We start from the raw sequence: 20,218 nt of genomic DNA, 5'->3' as shown, positions 1-20,218 counted from the left end.
GAATACAGTGGCACCATCTTGGCTCACTGCAACCTCCACCTCCCCAGTTCAAGTGATTCTCCTGCCTCAGCCTCCCAAGTAGTTGGGATTACAGGCTTGTGCCACCATGTCTGGCTCATTTTTTGTATTTTTAGTAGAGACAGGGTTTCTCCGTCTTGACCAGGCTGGTCTCGAACTCCTGACCTAAAGTGATCCACCCACCTTAGACTCCCAAAGTGCTGGGATTACAGGCATGAGCCACCGTGCCCAGCCTAATCTACATTTTTGAACTGTTGTTTTCAGTTGAGAGAATTGCTATCTGTTTGAATAAATTACTTGAAAAGACGGATGACAAGCCAGCATCCCATCCTTGTATAATTACACGTGCAATTATGTGTGGCCTTGCTGATTGGTGTGGTTGGATATGACATGCATGAAGGTGTAGTGAGGTGGTCAAAAACTCAGTCATTTGAGAATCCATTTCCCTTTGATTCCAAACAACTGGCCATAGAAACAGTGGGTGAGATGGTAGCAGAGATCCCCATACACATTCCTGCAGAGACATAGTGAATGGAAGAGCTACTCTGAAGCAGAGTGTCTTTCCTCACTTATTTAATCAAAAAGACCTTTACTGAGTACCTACTATATGCACACGTTTGTTGTCTGTGCTGTTCCTTCATCAGAATTCATTCCTCCTTGCTAAAAGCTTCATTTCCCCTCCCTTCTTACAGCCCCAGCAGATATCCATGGTCCTTAGGTTACTGAAAAGGTTAGATCTTTCCCTCTTCAAACCCAAGTCCTCTATCTCCTTCTTTGAAGGCCCTGCTGAAGTGGAGTTTTATTTGTAGTAACCTTTTTATCATAAAAAATTTCAAGATGGAAAAATATTTTAGAAAAAAAAAGAAGAGATTATATCATGAGCATTTCCTCATGATACTGCATACTTGTAGACATTTTAGTGGGTGGGTTTTAGTTCATTGCAGGCTTCAATTTCTTAACAGTCACCCAATTGTTGAATGTTTAAAAATTTAAAACATTTTCCCCCTATTATAAATAATGCTAAATGGACATCTCTGTTCTTCAAACTTGGTTAATAATTTTATTAGGGTAGAATTACTAAGTCATTGTTTATGAACATGTATTAAGATCCTTAATATAAATTGCCCACTCTCTTTTCAGAGCATCTGTTGCAACTTCCGGTTTCGTTAAGGGTCCACTTAGTGTTCTGTTATGGCACCCTTGCTCTCACTGAGCACTAAAATCTTTCCAAATCTTCACTGATTTTTTTCTGTTTAATTTTCATTTTTCTTACTACTAGTGAGATTGGATTTTTTTTGCATACTTACTAGACATTTTTTAGTTTCTCTTTCAATGAGTTGTCTATTTATGTTCTTTGCTCAGACTTCTATTGGGGTTTTTGTGTTTTTCTTATTCACATGTATGAACTTACTGAATATTAAGAAGGTTAGGCCGAGTGTGGTGGCTCATGCCTGTAATCCCAGCACTTTGGGAGGCTGAGGCAAGTGGATCACCTGAGGTCAGGAGTTCGAGACCAGCCTGACCAACATGGAGAAAACCCGTTTCTATTTAAAAAAATAAAAAATACATATATATGAAAAAAATGTTAGTTGTTTGTCTTTAACATTTATTCATTATGTTTAGGCTAAAATCTCTCCAAGAATATTATTTGTAATCATATTATCACTTACAGAAGATAACATTTTTTTTTTCAATGAGATGAGCTTGTATCACTTTATATAGGAGATGGTTTTCAATGTTTAAAAATTAAGAGTACATACCTTAGAGCTAAGTACAGAAAACATCTATTCCAAAAGCTTTATAAAATAAGGGAGAGTATATAGTTAAATTGCAAGAGACCTTGGCACTACCAGCCAATACTTCTGTATTGACATAGCCATTGTGTTCTTATTGCACTTAATGCGATGGTTCCTCTGGTGGGCTCAATATAAAAATGTGAGATCTGTGCCCAGACTATGCAGTTGAAACAGGTAATGAGCTGCTTTGGAATGTACTGGATTCCAGATAAAATTCTAGTAATCCTCATTCCCATACTTCAGTTTTCCTTACCTCTAGAGCCCCTGAACTGTGTGGCTCATATGTTCTCCTTTTCCTTTTAGACAATTCCTCCTCAATCCAGGAAGATGAAGAAGTAGAGATGGAGGCCATCAGCTGGCAGGCCAGCAGTCCAGCCATGAATGGGCACCCTGCCCCTCCAGTGACCTCTGCTCGTTTCCCCAGCTGGGTCACCTTTGATGACAATGAAGTCAGCTGCCCTTTACCTCCAATCACCTCTCCTCTGAAGCCAAATACACCACCAGTTGCATCTGTGATCCCAAATACATCTTATAATTCAACAGGATCATTTAAAAAGAGGGACCGTCCCAAGAGCACTTTGATGAACTTCTCCAAAGTTCAGAAGCTCGATATTCCCTCTTTAAACCAACCGCCTTCTGTAACCGAGGCTCCACCGTGGAGGCCAACCAACCCTTTCCTGAATGAGACTCTGCAGGATGTACAGCCCTCCCCTATCAACCCCTTCAGTGCTTTCTTTGAGGAGCAGGAAAGGCGCTCCCAAAACAGTTCCATTTCCAGTACCAAGGGCAAAAGCCAAAGAGATTCCCTCATTGTCATCTATCAGGATGCCATCAGTTTTGATGATTCAAGCAAAACCCAGTCACACTCTGACGCTGTTGAAAAACTCAAACAACTCCAAATTGATGATCCTGATCACTTTGGCAGTGCAGCTTTACCTGATGATGACCCAGTAGCCTGGATTGAACTAGATGCTCACCCGCCTGGATCAGCACGGTCCCAGCCAAGGGATGGATGGCCAATGATGCTGAGGATCCCCGAGAAGAAAAACATCATGTCCTCCCGGCACTGGGGACCAATCTACGTCAAACTGACAGACAGTGGTTACCTGCAGCTATATTATGAGCAGGGCCTAGAGAAACCATTCCGTGAGTTCAAGCTGGAGATGTGTCATGAGATTTCAGAACCCCGGCTTCAAAACTATGATGAGAATGGCAGAATCCACAGCTTGCGGATAGACCGTGTCACCTATAAGGAGAAGAAGAAATACCAGCCCAAACCTGCTGTGGCCCACACAGCAGAGAGGGAACAGGTGATTAAGCTGGGCACCACCAATTACGATGACTTCCTGAGCTTCATCCGTGCAGTTCAGGACCGTCTCATGGATCTCCCAGTGTTGTCAATGGACTTGAGCACGGTTGGCCTGAACTACCTTGAAGAGGAGATCACAGTGGACGTCAGAGATGAATTCTCTGGCATTGTGAGCAAAGGAGACAACCAGATTCTCCAGCACCACGTCTTGACGCGGATCCACATCCTGAGTTTTCTGTCTGGGCTCGCAGAGTGCCGCCTGGGCCTCAATGACATCCTCATCAAAGGGAATGAAATCGTGTTGAGGCAGGACATCATGCCCACCACCACCACAAAGTGGATCAAGCTCCATGAGTGCCACTTCCATGGGTGCGTGGACGAGGGCGTATTCCACAACTCACGGGTCATTCTGTTCAACCCTTTGGATGCATGTCGGTTTGAGCTAATGCGGTTCAGGACAGTGTTTGCCGAGAAGACCTTGCCTTTCACACTCAGGACGGCCGCAAGTGTGAATGGGGCGGAGGTGGAGGTGCAGAGCTGGCTGAGGATGTCAACTGGCTTCTCCTCCAATCGTGACCCCCTCACTCAGGTTCCCTGTGAGAATGTGATGATCCGTTACCCTGTGCCCAGCGAGTGGGTGAAAAACTTCCGCAGGGAAAGTGTCCTGGGGGAAAAGTCTTTGAAAGCCAAAGTGAACCGGGGGGCGAGTTTTGGCTCCACTAGTGTTTCTGGCTCTGAGCCTGTCATGAGAGTAACTCTGGGAACTGCCAAGTACGAGCATGCCTTCAACTCCATTGTGTGGAGGATAAACCGACTGCCCGACAAAAACTCAGGTGGGTGGGGGTTCCTCTTCTGTAAAAACAAGTACCAGCACACGTTGTGAAAAAGCTGAGATCTAAGTTCCACATCCTGTATGAAGTGCTTGTTTTTGTTGTGTGATGGGAGTGGTGATGGAGGGGGAGTGGGACCAGAAAAGTAAAAATAATTAAGCAAGGTAAGTAATGTGCCTAGCAGCCCAGTTCACTCTTTTCACCCTCTCATTATCACACATCTTCTGTAAAACTAGGGATTATTCTTCTCAGCTGAGCTGCTAAGTAGCTTTGCAGGGCAGCTTCTGAATTTATATTCTTTTGGGACTCATTAACGTATTAGCAGTGGTGCTGGAAGTGATTCATTTCTAGATGGCTTCTGAAGAGACATCTTTCTCACACTGCCCTCGATGTAGGTAAAAGCGCCAGTCATGGACAAGACACTGAGAAGTTAATTTTATAACTCCAGCTCCTCTGTGCAAAGCCTGTCCATCATAATATCTCAAGCTCAGAGTTTGGCTCTGGGACTTCGGGGATGGGAAAGAAAAGTGGCCTGCAGGCAGACTGAAGATCCAGCTAGGATATGAATTTCTAAAAGGGCCAGAATGGCAGCCAACATGTAAAGAAAAGAATGTTTTCTTTAGACAACAAAAAATGCTTATCAGCCCTTGCTGGGCTGCTCACAGCTATCAGGGATGCTTTTGTGCTTGAGTGAGTCCAGACGGCGGTTATTTCCCCCGTGGGTCCAGTGAGATTTAGTGAAATGACAAAATGAAGGAGCACTCAAACCCGCACTAATAAGCATATTTCTTGGAGTAAGTCTGGGTGACTCCAATGGTAGGCAGCAAGCCCATGCGCTTGTAAGCCTTTAAATCCCTTTCTTTAGAATACATTTTGCCCATCAGTGAACAAAAGTGGATATGCTACCTGAGCAAAAAGAGTAAGGTTTAGAAAAACTCTTGATTGAAATGGCTTTATCTTATGTGTCTATCCTTTTGTCCATTCTCACTCTAAATCCTAGCAGATGCGTTCAGAGTCTCCCTCTCCTGCTCTGAGTGTGGGGTGGCTGTATTATTATATCCTAAATGTAATGCAGTGTGATGGCAAATGGCAATATGATCCGGCCAGCTCCCCAGGCATTCCAGGGAGTGGACACACACCAGGGTGTTCTGTATCAGACACTGGGTGTAGCTGTGCAAACTGAAGAGACAATTGGACCTCTGTGTTTGAGGCTGGATTTGCTACTCCCTGCTTCTAAACTGACAACATTTCTTCAACCAAGTGTTCCTCTCTGTGCCTGCTTATTCATTTCCCCTGCAATCAGCACTGTATTCTGCTGATGGTAGCACTGAAACTTCTACCTTATCCACGGGTCCCCTCTGACTTGACAGAGGAGGGGAGAAACCCTGAACTCTCCTTTGATGTGAAAGCCCTTGGAAAGAGACAACCATAGAATTAACAGATTTTCAAGCTGGAAGGGACCATGGGGATAACTTAGTCAAGTTATTTATAGATGAGAAAATTAAGATTGGGAAGGTGACGTGACATATCTAGAGTCATGCAGTCACATCCAGGGTCCTTTTCTCAATGCCACCAATGCCTCCTGGTAGATAAAGCCAAGTAGACACAAATATTGAAATGAATCCCACCAGAAGAACAGATATTTGCAGTTTTTCCAGTGCATACAAATGTATCTATTAGTTTAAAAGTGATTTCTCCCAAACATTTAAAAGTACCGGATGAGGGTTTTTGGTTGTTTGTTTTACTATAGGCAACAAAGACTTAATAACCCCCTTAAGGAACAAAACAAATTATTGGATGGGATAGTTCAGAGACCTGAGGGAAAGATTGATCAAGAAGACTTTAGAAAGATAACGTGAGAATAGCTCTGGTCATAGAAACTAATGGATGTCTCCTCACTGTAGCCTTAGGGACAAATCATCACAGATTATTTTCTGTTCTTGGGTTTTGTTATTGTTGTTTTGTTTTTGTTTTTGAGATGGAGTCTCGCTCTGTCACCCAGGCTGAAGTGCAATGGCGTGATCTCGGCCCACTGCAACTTCTACCTCCTGGGTCGAGCAATTCTCCTGCCTCAGCCTCCCAAGTAGCTGGGATTACAGGCACACGCCACCATACCCAGCCAAATTTTTGTATTTTTAATAGAGACAGGGTGTCACCATGTTGGCCAGGCTGGTCTCAAACTCCTGACCTCAGGTATCTGCCTGCCTTGTACTCCCAAAGTGCTACAGGCCTGAGGCACCACACCTGGCCCTATTTTTTGTTCTTTGGCAACTTGGCTCAAGAGTGTAGGGGAAAGGAAAGCATTTTGACTAACGTGACCAAGATAACATGTAGCACCGGGAAGATTATTTCCCAAAAGGAGAGAAAGAAAAGGACTGCTACCAGAAAAGAGGGGGAATGGACACAGGACAAGGGAAAAAGCAAAAACAGGCCTTCAGCAAACAATTTCCTTAATGATTCTCAGTGGAGAGTGTTCTGTTGGCTCAAGGACAAGTGAATGCAGCTTATATACTGTATTACGTATCTGTTTCCAGATTGCTGGAACCTCATTGTGGAAGATTTTTGAAATATAGCACAACATAAGGATATTGGGGATGTTTCTTACTTAAATCCTCACAGCCTCACCCCATTATTGCTTTTGCTGTCATTGTTATTTAACAATATTTTCAATAGTGAACCCCCATAAAGAGGCTTCTTATACTTCTCTGGCCAACTATGTGTTTTCATACCAGTTCGGGAAATAGATAGCACCCTTTTCTGGAAACTTGAGATGTATAGGATCTGAATTGCAGGCAGAACGTAAGTTCTCACGCATTGCTGGTATTCACCATGCCCAGCTCCTGCCCTCCCTTGCAGTGCTCCATCCAGGAAACCAGAGCATTGATGGTTATCTTTTTGTAATAACCCTTTCCTAAGCTCTTCTGTCTAGGTGTTCAGACAGCCCTGGGAAGGTGCTTTGTACGGGTTATTTTTCATAATCCTTAACCTTTAAAGAAGCTAGGGCTCAGCTGAGGCCAAAGGCCCGGCTGACTGGAAGCCTACCTCTCCTCACAGGTTCCTGCCTGCAGTGGCCCTGCATTCCCAGGCCCCAGTGGGCAGGGCAGTCAAACCCCAGGCAGCAGAGGCCAGCAGCTCGCACCCCTGTGTTGCTGGCATCCCAAGCCTATAGCCACAGCAAGCTGTCTCAGTCCCAGCCACCAAAAGCTCAAGCAGCTACCTTTGAATTCTAATGTGACCCCACTGGCGGGGTCCAGCCCAGCCACATACAGTAACAGCTCCCGTCTCTGAGCTCCCCAGGGACCCCTCCCACCCTCATCCCAGGAGTTTTTCTTAATCTTAGAAGGCACCGAAACAAGTCCCGCTGCTTCCACAGATTATCCGCCAGGAAATAAAACATTCTGTCCTACATAAATGGCTTTCTTTGCAGGAATCCCCCTCCTCATTAGACCAGGTGAAGGGAAAACAGTGCCAATATGATCATCATTATATAAGAAATTTTTAAAATCTGAATTTTTTTACTGAATTTTCTCAACCTCATCAAGGAAAATGACAGAATGTGTGGACTTATTTAGCACATTACTATGAATTCAACTATAATAGCTTTCAGACTTGAACTTCCTTAACTGTCCACCACCCCTACCCATCTGAGAGTTGATGCTAAGATTCTAGGAAAAAATGCTGTTTTCAGAATTTGCTGTGAATACACTTTGGTGGAATAAAAGGAGGAAATCAGCCATGCAGAAAGGAAAAATTTCTCCATATTCCAAAATGTGCAAAATTAGGGTAATTACATTAAAAGAGTTGTCCGAGTTGCTATTAAATTAAAAGATGCTTCTGTATACTTTGTTTTGATCTTATTTCACAGCAATATACTGAGGAGAATTTAGGACATAGTTTGAAGGCAGAGTCATCTCTGAATCTTATTTCCGGCTCTACCACTTAATGGCTGTGTAACCTCAGGCAATTTACTTAACCCTCTCAGAGAAACCTAATTTTTCTCATCTATAAAATAGAGTTATTAATAGCTAGTTCATTGAGAATGAAATGAGATAATGCTTTTAAGGGCTTAGCACAATATCTGGCCTGTAATAAATGCCCCATAAATGATAGCTTATAATTACATCTGTGGCACACAATTTAAAAACATTGAATGGATTTATTTTCAAATACTTTAATTTTTCCTATTATGTGTATCTTATTTAAATTCTTTTCCTAAAATCAGTGCAGATTTTTCAGTTTTCCAAAGCATTACTCTTTAGAAATAACCACTGAAATATGTTACATTTGTGAAACAGCAAAACAAATACTTCACTATCTAATGTTTTCCTTGGAGAGCGGGTGTGTGTGTCCTCACTCTCTGAGACTGAGAAGTCCCGGCCGGAGCAGTAAAGAACATTGGAATTGTTTGTTTGTGGAAACTAGGATAGCTAAGGGGCTGTTTCAGTTACATAAGGAAGGCAAGCTCATTTTGTGTTGTTTATCTATAGCTAGTTGCTATATGGGGGTTCTTACAGCTCAATCCCACTCTACCCCTGTCACTCTGCAAACTTGATCTTGTGTTTTAGGGACCATGAGGTTATGACTAAAATACAGTGGTTAAGAACACTCTGGGATCAGACCGTTAGGTTCAGTTTTTAGCTCTGCCACTTTCTAGCTGTGACCGTGGGTAGCTCATTTTACCTCCCTAATCCTTAGCTTCCTCGACTGTAAAATGAAGACCACATTCTGACCTCAAAGGATCATAATGAAGACTCGAAGAGAGAATCTGTGTAAAAGATTTAACAAAGAAGGAGGCATAGGGTGCTTAAATGTTTGCTGTATGGCAGATGAATGACAATGATATTTCAGTGATTACAGTCACAGAGCTAAGATTTCATTCTTTTTCCTCAAAAATCTCAGTAACAATTCTCAAGTGAAAATCAAACCCTAAGTTTGCCATCATGAGTATCATGGAATTGCCCACAGATGTATAGAATTAAGGAGCAGCAAGGGACTGTGCCTGGCACTGTCCAGCTCACCCTGTTGCACTTCTCCTTCTTTCTCCCTCCTACCCTAATCACCACACTTCACAGAGGAGGAATTGAGGACTGGAGGGTATAAAGGACTTGAGGGCAGGAGCTCTGCTGCTCAGTAGAGGAGCTGGAAGTCCAGCCCACATGTTCTGCTGGTCCGTGTTTTGCCCAGTGTTCTATATGCCTCCCTAATATCTGTGTGCTATTTATGAAGTCTTTGTCATTTACATATATCATTCACCCAGAAAAGTATGCCAAAAGCAGTTTGAAAGTATCAAATACTATTAAGAAAGTCAGTTCATTCTTCAAAGGAAAGCAAGGATTTTACTTCAGGAAGCTGTCACTGATATTTTATTAGGTGGTAAGTGCTGAGGCCTTCTGTTCCATTCTTCCCATCCTCAGCCCTTATTTCTTAGTTTTTGGGCTGTGTTCATATATCACTCTCACCTGAGCAGGCAGAATGGCCCCTGTTTCTCAGGCCTTGGGTTTTATTGCTAGGAGACCAGGTTGCTAGAATCCGATGGAGTTCTATCAACGGGCTGAGGCAGACCCTCCTGCTCCACACTGGACCCTCTGAAAGACTGTAGGTGCTGAGCCCACAGGCCTCCTTTATTATTGAGCTGGCTCCTTTGGCTGCTGCTTCCACTTTCTCCCCAGATAATCTGATCTCTCGACTGTCTTTCTTTCATAGCTTCTGGTCACCCACACTGTTTCTTTTGCCACCTTGAACTTGGCTCTGACCGGGAAGTGCCTTCCAGATTTGCCAGTCACGTGAATGTCGAGTTCAGCATGCCCACAACTTCTGCCTCCAAAGCCACAGTGAGATCCATCTCCGTGGAAGACAAGACTGACGTCAGGAAGTGGGTCAATTATTCTGCACACTACAGCTACCAGGTAGCCTTAGGAGGCGTCTCGCCAATGCTTCCAAGTCCATTTGTTCACCCCACTACCCTCCCCTTCTTATTCCTTTTAGCAATGCTTAGTATGTTTGCCTGGTAACCTCTTACTGCCTTAGAGGAAGTTCACCATATTACATAGCTGTGGCTGCATCTGCTCTGATGTAAATCCGTAATCTGGCTAGTGGATGAGAGAAAGTTTGGAAAAAAAGAGGCTCATCAAAAAGGAGAATATAATGTCTTTCTGTCATGAGCAATGACAACAAAAAGAAGAATGGGGGCCAGGCACGGTGGCTCACACCTGTAATCCTAGCAGTTTGGGAGGCAGAGGTGGGCCGATTACTTGAGTTCAGGAGTTCAAGACCAGCCTGACCAACGACCAACATGGCGAAACCCTATCTCTGTAAGTACAAAAATTAGCTGGGCATGGTGGCATGTACATATAGTCCCACCTACTCAGGAGGCTGAAGCAGGAGGATCACTTGAGTCTGGGAGGTTAAGGCTGCAGTGAGCCGTGATTGCACCACTGTACTCCAGCCTGAGCGACAGAGCAAGACTCTGTCTCAAAAAAAGAAAAAGAGTAATGGGGTAAAGGAGTTATTATTATTCATTTGTAATTTATGTCACAGAGTAGTGAGCTTGGAAGTGGAGGGGAGAAAGTGCTATATCATAGCATATGTTTCATTTAGAGTTGACGAAGTGGACCTGAACAGTTAGGACACACGTGACCTGGGTACCGGCCTGTAACAGGGCAAAAGTCAAACGCCAAGCAAATGAGCAAACGTTTGTAATAGCTACGGGGTCTGGGCTATGAAAGTTGGAGTTTTCTGACATAAATAGAAAGTGATACTTTCCAGAAGAGTGCCAACGACTGAAAAGGGAGTTTATTAAAAAAGGATATTGCAAAGTGGTTTTCTATTTATAATAATATCTTTGGAATTATATGGTGATTTATTGTTTCTCTAAGTGTTTCCTTAGTTGTGTGGGCCAAAACATTTAACTACCAAAAAGAACAAACACTCCATCTTGTGGCTAGGAAAAAAATAGCACTTCCCTCAAACCTAACTGTTGTGTGTTGAATCGTTACCCTATACGTCAAGCATCATAAATATCCAAAGTGGTGCTGAGAGGAGCAACCTTAACCCTGAACTCAAAGAATTCCTTGCCTGAACTATCAAAGATTTTGGTTGAGATGTGTTACTTTCAAAGATGAATCTATTAATTTCTTGATAATTACAGCTACAGTACTTTGGAGAAGATATGGTAGAATTGTAAACACTCCAGTATTTATCAGTTTGGAGGTTTTCTAGAGGGATAGTATTGAAGGTAGCCGGGTGCCGTGGCTCATGCTTGTAATCGCAGACCTTTGGGAGGCTGAGGCAGGTGGATCATTCGAAGTCAGGAATTCAAGACCAGCCTGGTCAACATGATGAAATCCTGTCTCTACTGAAAATACAAAAATAGCCAGGCATGGTGGTGCATGCCTGTAATCCCAGCTACTCTGGAGGCCGAGGCAGGAGAATCACTTGAACCCGGGATATGGAGGTTTCAGTGAGCTGTGAGCCAAGATTGCGCCACTGCACTCCAGTCTGGGTGACAGAGTGAGACCCTGTCTCAAAAAAAAAAAAAAGTATTGGAGAGGTACAAACAGTCAATTACAAAGGAGTTAATTCATTTGATAAATCTCTGTCAATTGCCTACTGTATTCCTACATTATTGCATACAATATTGAACAAGATCCTGCCCCTGTCTTATGGAGCCCATGGCATAGTGGAGCCAGACAAGTGTGCAAGATACAGTGGAAATACTCACAGGGAGAAGTACCTAAGACTACTTAATAAGTCAAAAATAGCTTCACAGAAGGCGTGACCTTTGACCAAATGTACAAGGCAAAGAATAAGAACTGTCCAGGTGGACCATGAGGAAAAGGGAATTTCAGACCAATCAAAGTACATGTGCAGAGAGAGAGACATGATACACTCAGGGCCAGTAGCTCCAATGTGGCTAAAGCCCAAAACTAGCAAAATTACAAGAAATCTCAAAGTACCTTTGGAGTTTTGGTTTATTTCTTTATTTGCATGTTTTTCTCTTCTTTTTGATATTTATCTCCAACTTCTATTCTTGGCAGGTGGAAATTGAGCAAAAAAAGAGTTTGAAGCCAGACTTTGAAGGAGATGAAATGGAAAATCCCAAGGAGTGTGGAGTGCAGTGACAAAGCCTTGCGGCAAGGAATCCTGATCCCAGAGTCATGATAAGGTGTCTTCCTGAGTAGCTGAAGTTTAAGTTAATACCTGCTGTGGCCCCTCCATGTTGGGAATGGTGTACCAGATCTTCCTGTTTGCAGTTACTTGTATTTTACCAGGAAACCCTGAGAATGGTGGCTTTTAGAGAGGCTCTTTGATTCTGGTCATGCCTGAAACATGTGGTTCACCTGACTGTTGGAGCTTACTCTATTATTAAGCCTCCTTACCTTGTCTCTGCTAATCTCGCAGCACTAGTATGTGGTTCGTTGTGACTGTTACTGTCAGGAAAAGAACCTTCCACATCAGTGATGGCACGATTCCCTTCTGATGTTCATCTGTCACTCACTTAAGTTTCTGGAAAAGGCAGTCTTGAGAAGTTAGTTAAGAGTCATCACTTTCACTCTGTCTAGAAAAGGTTCAGAAAAGGTGCAAAACAAATTTCCTCTTTGGGTCTTACTAGACCTTTTGGAGGTGTCTTCATTCTTTAAATGTTAACACTGTGCAACAGAAGTTTCCAGGACATTTCCTCCTGGCTCTGGATTGTTTATATTAGAACACTTTTTCCAACTCTCTAAGGTTTCAGTCACAGGATTTGCTAAGCTGAGTCACAATAGACAATGGGAAAAGGCACAATAGGAGACTTTTTAATTCTGTGAATGGACCCACATTCTGTAAAATGGCTGGTGATGGGAAGGCAAAATTAAGCTTAGTTTTCTTCTCTCTGGAGAAAAGAGACATTAAATGTAAGATGATGTTCAGTTCAAGAGGTAGATTCAGTCTCAGTGAATTCCCAAATTCACACTGAAAAATAGTCCACTTCTGATTCCTGAAACAAATATATGTAATACCTCAGGCATTTGTAAGGGGCATTTGGGAGTTCTTGTTATACCTCATGACCAATAGACGGTTGCATGTCCCTTTAACCCAAACTTTATAGGAAATTTAAGCTGCAGAGATAATTTTTAAAGCTGTTTTAAAATTAAGCCTGAATGAGCTTTCCCAAAAAATTTAGATTTTGATAATAATCGCAGTATTATAATGGATTGAAAAAGCATCTCTAGGGTAGAGACGGGAAAAGCCATATTTTTCTAATGTTGGGAACATTAAATCCTGATTCCAGGAGTCAGGACACTCACTTCATCTTCTTTTTCTTCAACTGTTTCTGGGACACTCAATCTTCTTTTTCTTCATCTGTTCCTAATCACCTGTTTCTTATTTCTATCTTGGTGTCTCTCCCATGAAGACTAGAGTCAGGAGACAGAAGGCACACTTTATCAGATTTGTAGATAATGCAGAAATGAACAACATCTCCAGGTTTTGGCCGATGGATTCAAGATTAATGGATTCAATGAACAATCATTGGATTCTAAGTATGTATTGACACTGGGATATAGAAACAGTTACAGTATTTTGAAATATCTAAACATAAGACTGAAACTAAAAGGATGATTAAATAGGCATTAATGAGAAACCCTATACTGGTTTTTTTTTTTTAAATGCAACCCTCTAGTGTGTGTTTTGTGGATGTGTGTTTATGTGTGTGGTGTCGATGGGAAGGGTGTTAGGGAGATCTGGTGTCACAGTAGCTTATAGAGAAACATTTCCTTACAGAAATGGAGGTTCAGTTTTGAATATATCATGAAATAGATCAGAAATATATCACAGCTATTCACAAAGCTAATGTGTTCAACTGGTGTTAACAAAAGCTTTGCATGCTTTTATTAACCCTCCATCTAGTCTACATCTAAATGGAGTGTTGGGTTCATTTATGGGTATCATAGTTTAAGAGAGACGTTAATAAGTTGATTGTGTCCACAGGCAGGTGACCAGGCTTGTTAAGTGTCTGATTATACAAGAACAAGGGAATAGCCTCTCTGAAGGAACAGAAGGTATAGCTGGAAAGGGAGTGCAGACAGGAAGGGAATGATATAATACCTGCCTCAAAATTTCTGTTGAGCTATAAAAAGGAAGAGGAATTAGATTATTCTGTGTAGCATCAAAGGGCAAAAATAAGAACAAAGTGGAACTTTACAGATGACAAGTGTTTGCTTCAATATAAGGAAGAATTTTCCAATAAGAGTTGTTGTAAAGAACAATAGACTCAAGTTAGTAAAATTTCCAGTTCCTGTGAATGCTCAATCGTTAAAATAACCACCTATCCCACAGGCTGTGTGAAAGGGAATCTTACATTGGATTTGGTCTATATGTCTACCAAGATTCCTTCTAAATTTAGGTTTAGTCTCAATAGTAATAGGACTCTCTAACTTCAGTTGTCTTTTTCTTCCTAAGTGGTTTTTCATGCTCTTTAAAATACAGTGGAGTTCCTTTGAAGTTTTTGTCAAGGGATTTCAATGCATATCTCTTCCCCTGTTGTACTAAATGCTTTTGAGATTGATTCCTCATAGAACATCTAAATGGATTGGAGAGTTGGCAAGGGGAATGAAGTTCATCCCAGAACCTTCCTTAGTCACTCCGGCTTAGCACTGTGTTAAGATCTCTGCCTCATCTGCTAGCATCACATGTGGTTTGCTTGTTGGAGCTTATTTTTCCCCCCATGGTTAATTCTCATTGCCTGCATACGTGCACCTGGACTTTTTTTTTTTTAAGCAAGCATTGGGAAAAATCCCTTCTATGCTATCTATATTCTGCAAGCACATTATTATTATATTATATTATTATTATTTTGAGATGGAGTTTTGCTCTTGTTGCCCAGGCTGAAGTGCAATGGCATGAGGTTGGCTCACTACAACCTCTGCCTCCTGGGTTCAGGCAGTTCTCCTGCCTCAGCCTCCCAAGTAGCTGGGATTACAGACGCCCACCACCATGCGCCTCTAATTTTTTTATTTTTAGTAGAAATGGGGTTTTATTACGTTGGCCAGGCTGGTCTCGAATGCCTGACCTCAGGTGATCCACCTGCCTCAGCTTCCCAAAGTTTTGGGATTACAGATGTGAGCCACTGCACTGGACCTGCAAATTATTATTAATTTTTAAAAACCTAACATCTTAATTTCATCAAATTTGTTTTCCCTCTACTGTTTTTAGGAAACTGATTGTGGGTAGCATATAGGGGTTTGGGGAATATAATACTATATATTTTTAGACATAATGAGTGTTTTACTAGGTTTAAATAATTTCTGTAGAAAACACAATTGGGCAAATTACCTATGTAATAACCTACATAGAAAACAGTTTTGCAAATTACCTGTGGATGCACAGATTTTACGTTTACCACCCTGGACCTGGACTTTAATTTTAATTTTTATTTTTTTTGTGGTCACAAATAATCTTTGTTATCAATAATGTGAAAATATTAAAAACGAATTCATTTTACCAATATACAGAATTACTATTTGAACATAAATTAGATATCACATGGTATCAAGACCTGTGCTTTCTTTTCAGTCTAGGGCCTGCTTTTTGACTTTGCAGCAAAAAGATAAGAAATGTCTGACGACACGTCAGACAAGACAGTGTGAGGCACTTTGTGGGGAGACCATTAGATCCCCTTGCCTGCTCTTGCAGACATAGTACTAGTTATTCCTTATGAAAAGTTTGCATTTCATTCATGTTAAATATTATCTGGACCGTTTTGTTTTTTCTATTTAGTTCTTCCTTTAACTGTGCTTTCCTGCCTATTGGCAGGGTTCATAATTCTTGAGAACACTATTTTATTTAAAATATTTTTTATTTGAAATGAGACTAATTTCTGTTCAAATTCAGTGACTGGTAATAAGAGTTTATTTCCCTAGAAACTTACATTTCTGAGAAATGGGATCCATGAAAGCAAGGAATATATATAATTTTTTTATGTTTCCAACACTTAGCACAAAGCTTGGAATATAGCAGAGTTCAGCCACCTTAAATGCTTGCCGGTAGGGCAAACATATACTCATGAAAGAAAGGAAAATGATTATGTATTCAATAAATGTTTGCTGAAAGAATACTGACCCTGAGACTCTAAGGCTACTTAACCCTTACTTACCATCAAATACTCACATTAAAGCCAGCAAGCATGCTTTTATTCCCTGAAGGACTTAAATAATTTTGCTTTCCTTTTATTCTTGCTTCCACAGTCAACTCATAAAACCTGTCAGCACTTAGGCACTTAATATGCTGCTGACTTTGAACTACAGTGTACCTCATTCACATTGAAAAACATTTTTGTGCCCAAAAGCATAGGAGCAAAGATGCTGTCCATAGTCCAGATTATTGATTGCTTTGTTCCTGCAAGTCAGACAGATCTATGAGCCTGAGTCTTGCCCATTTCAATGGTCAGTAGGAAAAGAAAGCATTTGATAGAGTACACAACCAGTCTTGATGCACTGGGTCTTTGCTCTTCCCAGCATTAACCGCTGACCGTTACTGGGCATTTATTTTGTCACCACAGTGAGAGGGACATCTGAGATAGTAAGGTCGAAATTTTTAAGATAAAATCATTATTTCAGAGGTGATATATATTTCATAATAAGTTTAGTAGTGGGAAAACAGAATGAGCTGAATTTTTTTCTTAAAAGCCTGGGGAATATTAAATTCATTTAAGTAGGAATCATTGCAATCCAGCCTACTTATAGAAATTCTCCCAGTTGGAATGGTAACTTTAACTCATCTAAAAATGAGGATTACATGTTAATTCCAGCATATCTAGGCCTTGGGTCTGTAATGTCCAATCTTTTGGCTTCCCTGGGCCACATAGGAAGAAGAAGAATTTTCTTGGCCATACATAAAATATACTAACAACAGCTGATGAGCTTTTAAAAAATGGCCCAAAAATAGCGCATATATATATTTTTTTCTTTTTTTTTTTTTTGAGACAGAGTTTCACTCTGTCACCCAGGCTGGAATGCAGTGGTGCAATCTCGGCTCACTGCAACTTCCACCTCCCAGGTTCAAGTGACTCTCCTGCCTCAGCCTCCTGAGTAGCTGGGACTACAGGCGTGCACAACCACACCTGGCTGATTTTTGTATTTTTAGTAGAGATGGAATTTCACTGTGTTGGCCAGCTGGTCTTGAATGCCTGACCTCAGGTGAGCCACCACACCTGGACAAAATGGCATTATGTTTTAAGAAGTTTACAAATTTGTGTTAGACCACATTCAAAGCCATCACGGGCCACGGGTTGGACAAGCTAGGCTTAAGTCATGTCAAGAATGCAATTTAAAAGGAATTTCAAAAAGCTAACAAAAAATTAAATCCACAGAAAAATATCATTTGGGGCTGGGCACCTTGGCTCACGCCTGTAGTCCCAGCACTTTGGGAGGCCAAGTTAGATGGATCACCTAAGGTCAGGAGTTTGAGACCAGCTTGCCCAACATGGTGAAACCCACTCTCTAATAAAAAAAAGAAAAAAATATTTGGTAAATGCATTGTCTCGAACACTTCACTACCAAGTCCCATTCAAACCATGTCAACTCTTCACATAAAATTAGGGGATTCTCGCCAAGTTTCTAAAGATGATTTATTTTTAAACATTACCAATGTTTAAATGCTAATTCCATGAATCACCATTTCTTACCTTTTTTTGAGACTGGCTTTAGATATCATGACTCATATTTATGTATTTAAGGAATTAAACGTGAAGGAGATGTATCAGGCAACCACAAATGTAGAAAACAAATGTATGCGTTATAATAGTCTCCCATGTATTAACTAAAACAAGAACGTGAGATTTTTAAATTTCTTCTAGTGTGCCTTACCAAATCTGCTGGAGAATGTCTTTTTCTTTGTTTTGAGTTGAAAAAAAATGCCTCTCTCAACTTGGCAATGCTACTAAGCCTGTAAAGGCAGAAACTATCCACAGTAATGAGTCTGGTAGTGCCTGGAGAGAGGCAAATGGTAATTGGAGGTAACAAAAGCTATAAGAAAACAGACTAAAAAAAAAAGAATTTCAATATGAAAAAGTAAATTATAGAGAGATGACAAATCAGCATTGGATACCACGTTTCAAAATACTTTAACTAGAATCCATCTCTAAAAGTTAAAAGTAGGAAGCTCTAGGAAAAATAAAGATTGCATGGTAAAAAGGGATAGATGGCAGAATTAATTCAACTCAACAAATATTTATCAATGTCTACTCTGGTCAGGTGCTGTGTTAGCAGTCAGCTTCCCTAAATGGAGGAAAGGCTAGACATGAGAACATTGAGGTTTGTTTATATAAACTTGCTTATAGGCGTGCCATAATGGATGGATTTAAGGGAAAATTGGGGTTTCTATGAGTCTTTAAAGGACATAGCCATGGAGACAATCACTATGTTAAGTAACTTGCTGTTTTCCCAATTGGGCTTCAGTTTCCTGAAACAAAAAGTGAGGAAGTTAGATTAATTGTTTTTTCAAGTCCTTTCTAATTCTAACGTTACGGGTTATTTTACAAAATATCCATTGGTGCCACCTTTCAGTGACTTCATATGTTTGTAAGAACCAAGAATTTTAAACTATGAAGATTGGAAAAATCAGCTGGTCCATCTTTTTCCTTTTCATATCTCTTTTTTCTTTTTTGTCATTTCCCTAGACAACAGAAACACAGCCAACCTTCCAAATCCTCTATTTTGCAATTGCCTTCCAAACACAGATTTAAAAAGAGGATCAAAGAGGGTGGTAAAGATCAGGTGGAATGCTTCTTTGGAAGTTCCACTGGCATCATCCATCAGAGAACAATGGTGTAAGTGTGAAGAGCTACAGACAGGTCTCCAAAATGGATATTAGGATTTGGGTACTATTTGACACAGAAGTAGGTCTAGCCCTCCAAGTACTGAGGATGCTAGGATGATCAGTGATGTGTATATATATGTCTTATGTCATTTTGTATAAAATATTGTGAAAATTGAAGGAGGACACTCAGTAAACATCCTGGGACTATTTGTAAGTTATGGCAAAACCAGATGAGAGAAAGGAATAGTCCCCTCTGCATCCTTACTGTCTCTTAGTAACAGCAAATTGTAATTTTAAAAAATTTAAAACTACATACAAGTTACAAAATAGCATCTCCCTTGTGGTATGTTTGAGCGTGTAATTTTACTTTCTTTTCTGGTTGTGCTTGTGGTAGTCAGATGTGTTGGATTGATTCCAATTGGACAGAGTAAGGAATTCCAGCATCCTTTTCCTCTTTGCTCCTGGGTTCTCCCTCAGATCAAATCCTCAGTTCTAGCTGGGGATGCTGTCTAGCCCCACACTGTGACAGAAGCCTTAAGCACTGTTGCACCTCCATGTGCTTTGGATCGGCAACCCCAGTAGTATTTTACTGGAGCAGTTCTGGGAAAGCAGATGTACAGTCAGGTCCCAACAGCAAACTCTTGGGTGTAAGAGTAAGCATAGGGGTGAGGAAAGAGAAGGATATGAACTCCTCTAACCTTAAGCCAGCATTCATTTAACCTTTATGTCTACTTGCCAAGAGAACCTGGAGAAAGCTACCATATTCAATAGATTAATCAAAATCAGTGTTTTAGCCAGGCGGTGACAGAGAAGCAGCATTCCTCACCCTACATTCTTGTAATGTCTGTAATAAATTTTAATGCATCAGAATGGATGAACCCAAGATCTAGTGAATGATTCAGCTGATCCAGGCCTTGCATTTTCCGTAATTCATCATCCATCTTCATTTAATGTAACCTCTTGCACTATTGTGGTTAATTTTATGTAAAACCAGTTTATGTTTTTTTAAATATGTGCCTATGTAATAAAGTCTACACACTGGCTATCTCTGTAGAGGTGAGGTTTTGTTTTTAGTTGTTCTACTGATTAGATCCTTTTTTGAGCTGTGAAAATTATTAATAAAAATGTTTGAACAAAGTGTCACTATGCAAAATTTAATGAGGTCAGACATAATGAAGAGTAATGTTTATTAATATAAGGCCAGTCACCCAACTTATATGGCTAGTGATCATAAGCTGACAAATTAACAAATGACCTGCTTAATTATCCTAGTTAAGTTTATCATAGGTATAATTTAGTCCATTCCAATTTTGTGCCTAATTCTGTGAGAAAACAAATAAAAATGGTTAAAATCCTTGAGGTTTTCTTGGAGATATGTACAAAATATATAATAAGCGAGAAATATAAATGAGCACGTAATCAAATAATAAATTTGCATTATGTTCCTGACTTATCATCAGTGCTAAACA

At 40.8% G+C, this 20,218-nt stretch overlaps 1 protein-coding gene across 8 annotated transcripts in view; it reads left to right on the top strand.

Annotated features, from left to right (window-relative positions):
• Positions 1-19,889, top strand: part of STON2 (stonin 2) — a 174,537-nt gene extending 154,648 nt beyond the window's left edge. For 4 of the 8 annotated variants that reach the window (XM_017505940.2, XM_017505942.2, XM_017505939.2 and 1 more), the window contains 2 exons: positions 2,118-3,956; positions 9,657-10,093. In XM_017505940.2, coding sequence (XP_017361429.1) covers positions 2,118-3,956; positions 9,657-9,964 — 2,147 coding nt within the window. In that variant the 3' untranslated portion in view covers positions 9,965-10,093. Of the gene's footprint in view, positions 1-2,117; positions 3,957-9,656; positions 10,094-11,989; positions 13,648-15,571; positions 15,577-18,616 lie in introns of those variants that run through there. The other 4 variants (XM_037730452.1, XM_017505944.2, XR_001818360.2 and 1 more) reach the window with 3 other exon arrangements.
• Positions 19,890-20,218: the final 329 nt, after the last annotated feature.

Source organism: Cebus imitator, unplaced genomic scaffold (genome assembly GCF_001604975.1).
Source record: "Cebus imitator isolate Cc_AM_T3 unplaced genomic scaffold, Cebus_imitator-1.0 Scaffold345, whole genome shotgun sequence".
NCBI lineage: Eukaryota > Metazoa > Chordata > Mammalia > Primates > Cebidae > Cebus > Cebus imitator.
The sequence above is the reverse complement of the archived record's forward strand: the minus strand, read 5'-3'. Positions and strand labels throughout refer to the sequence as shown.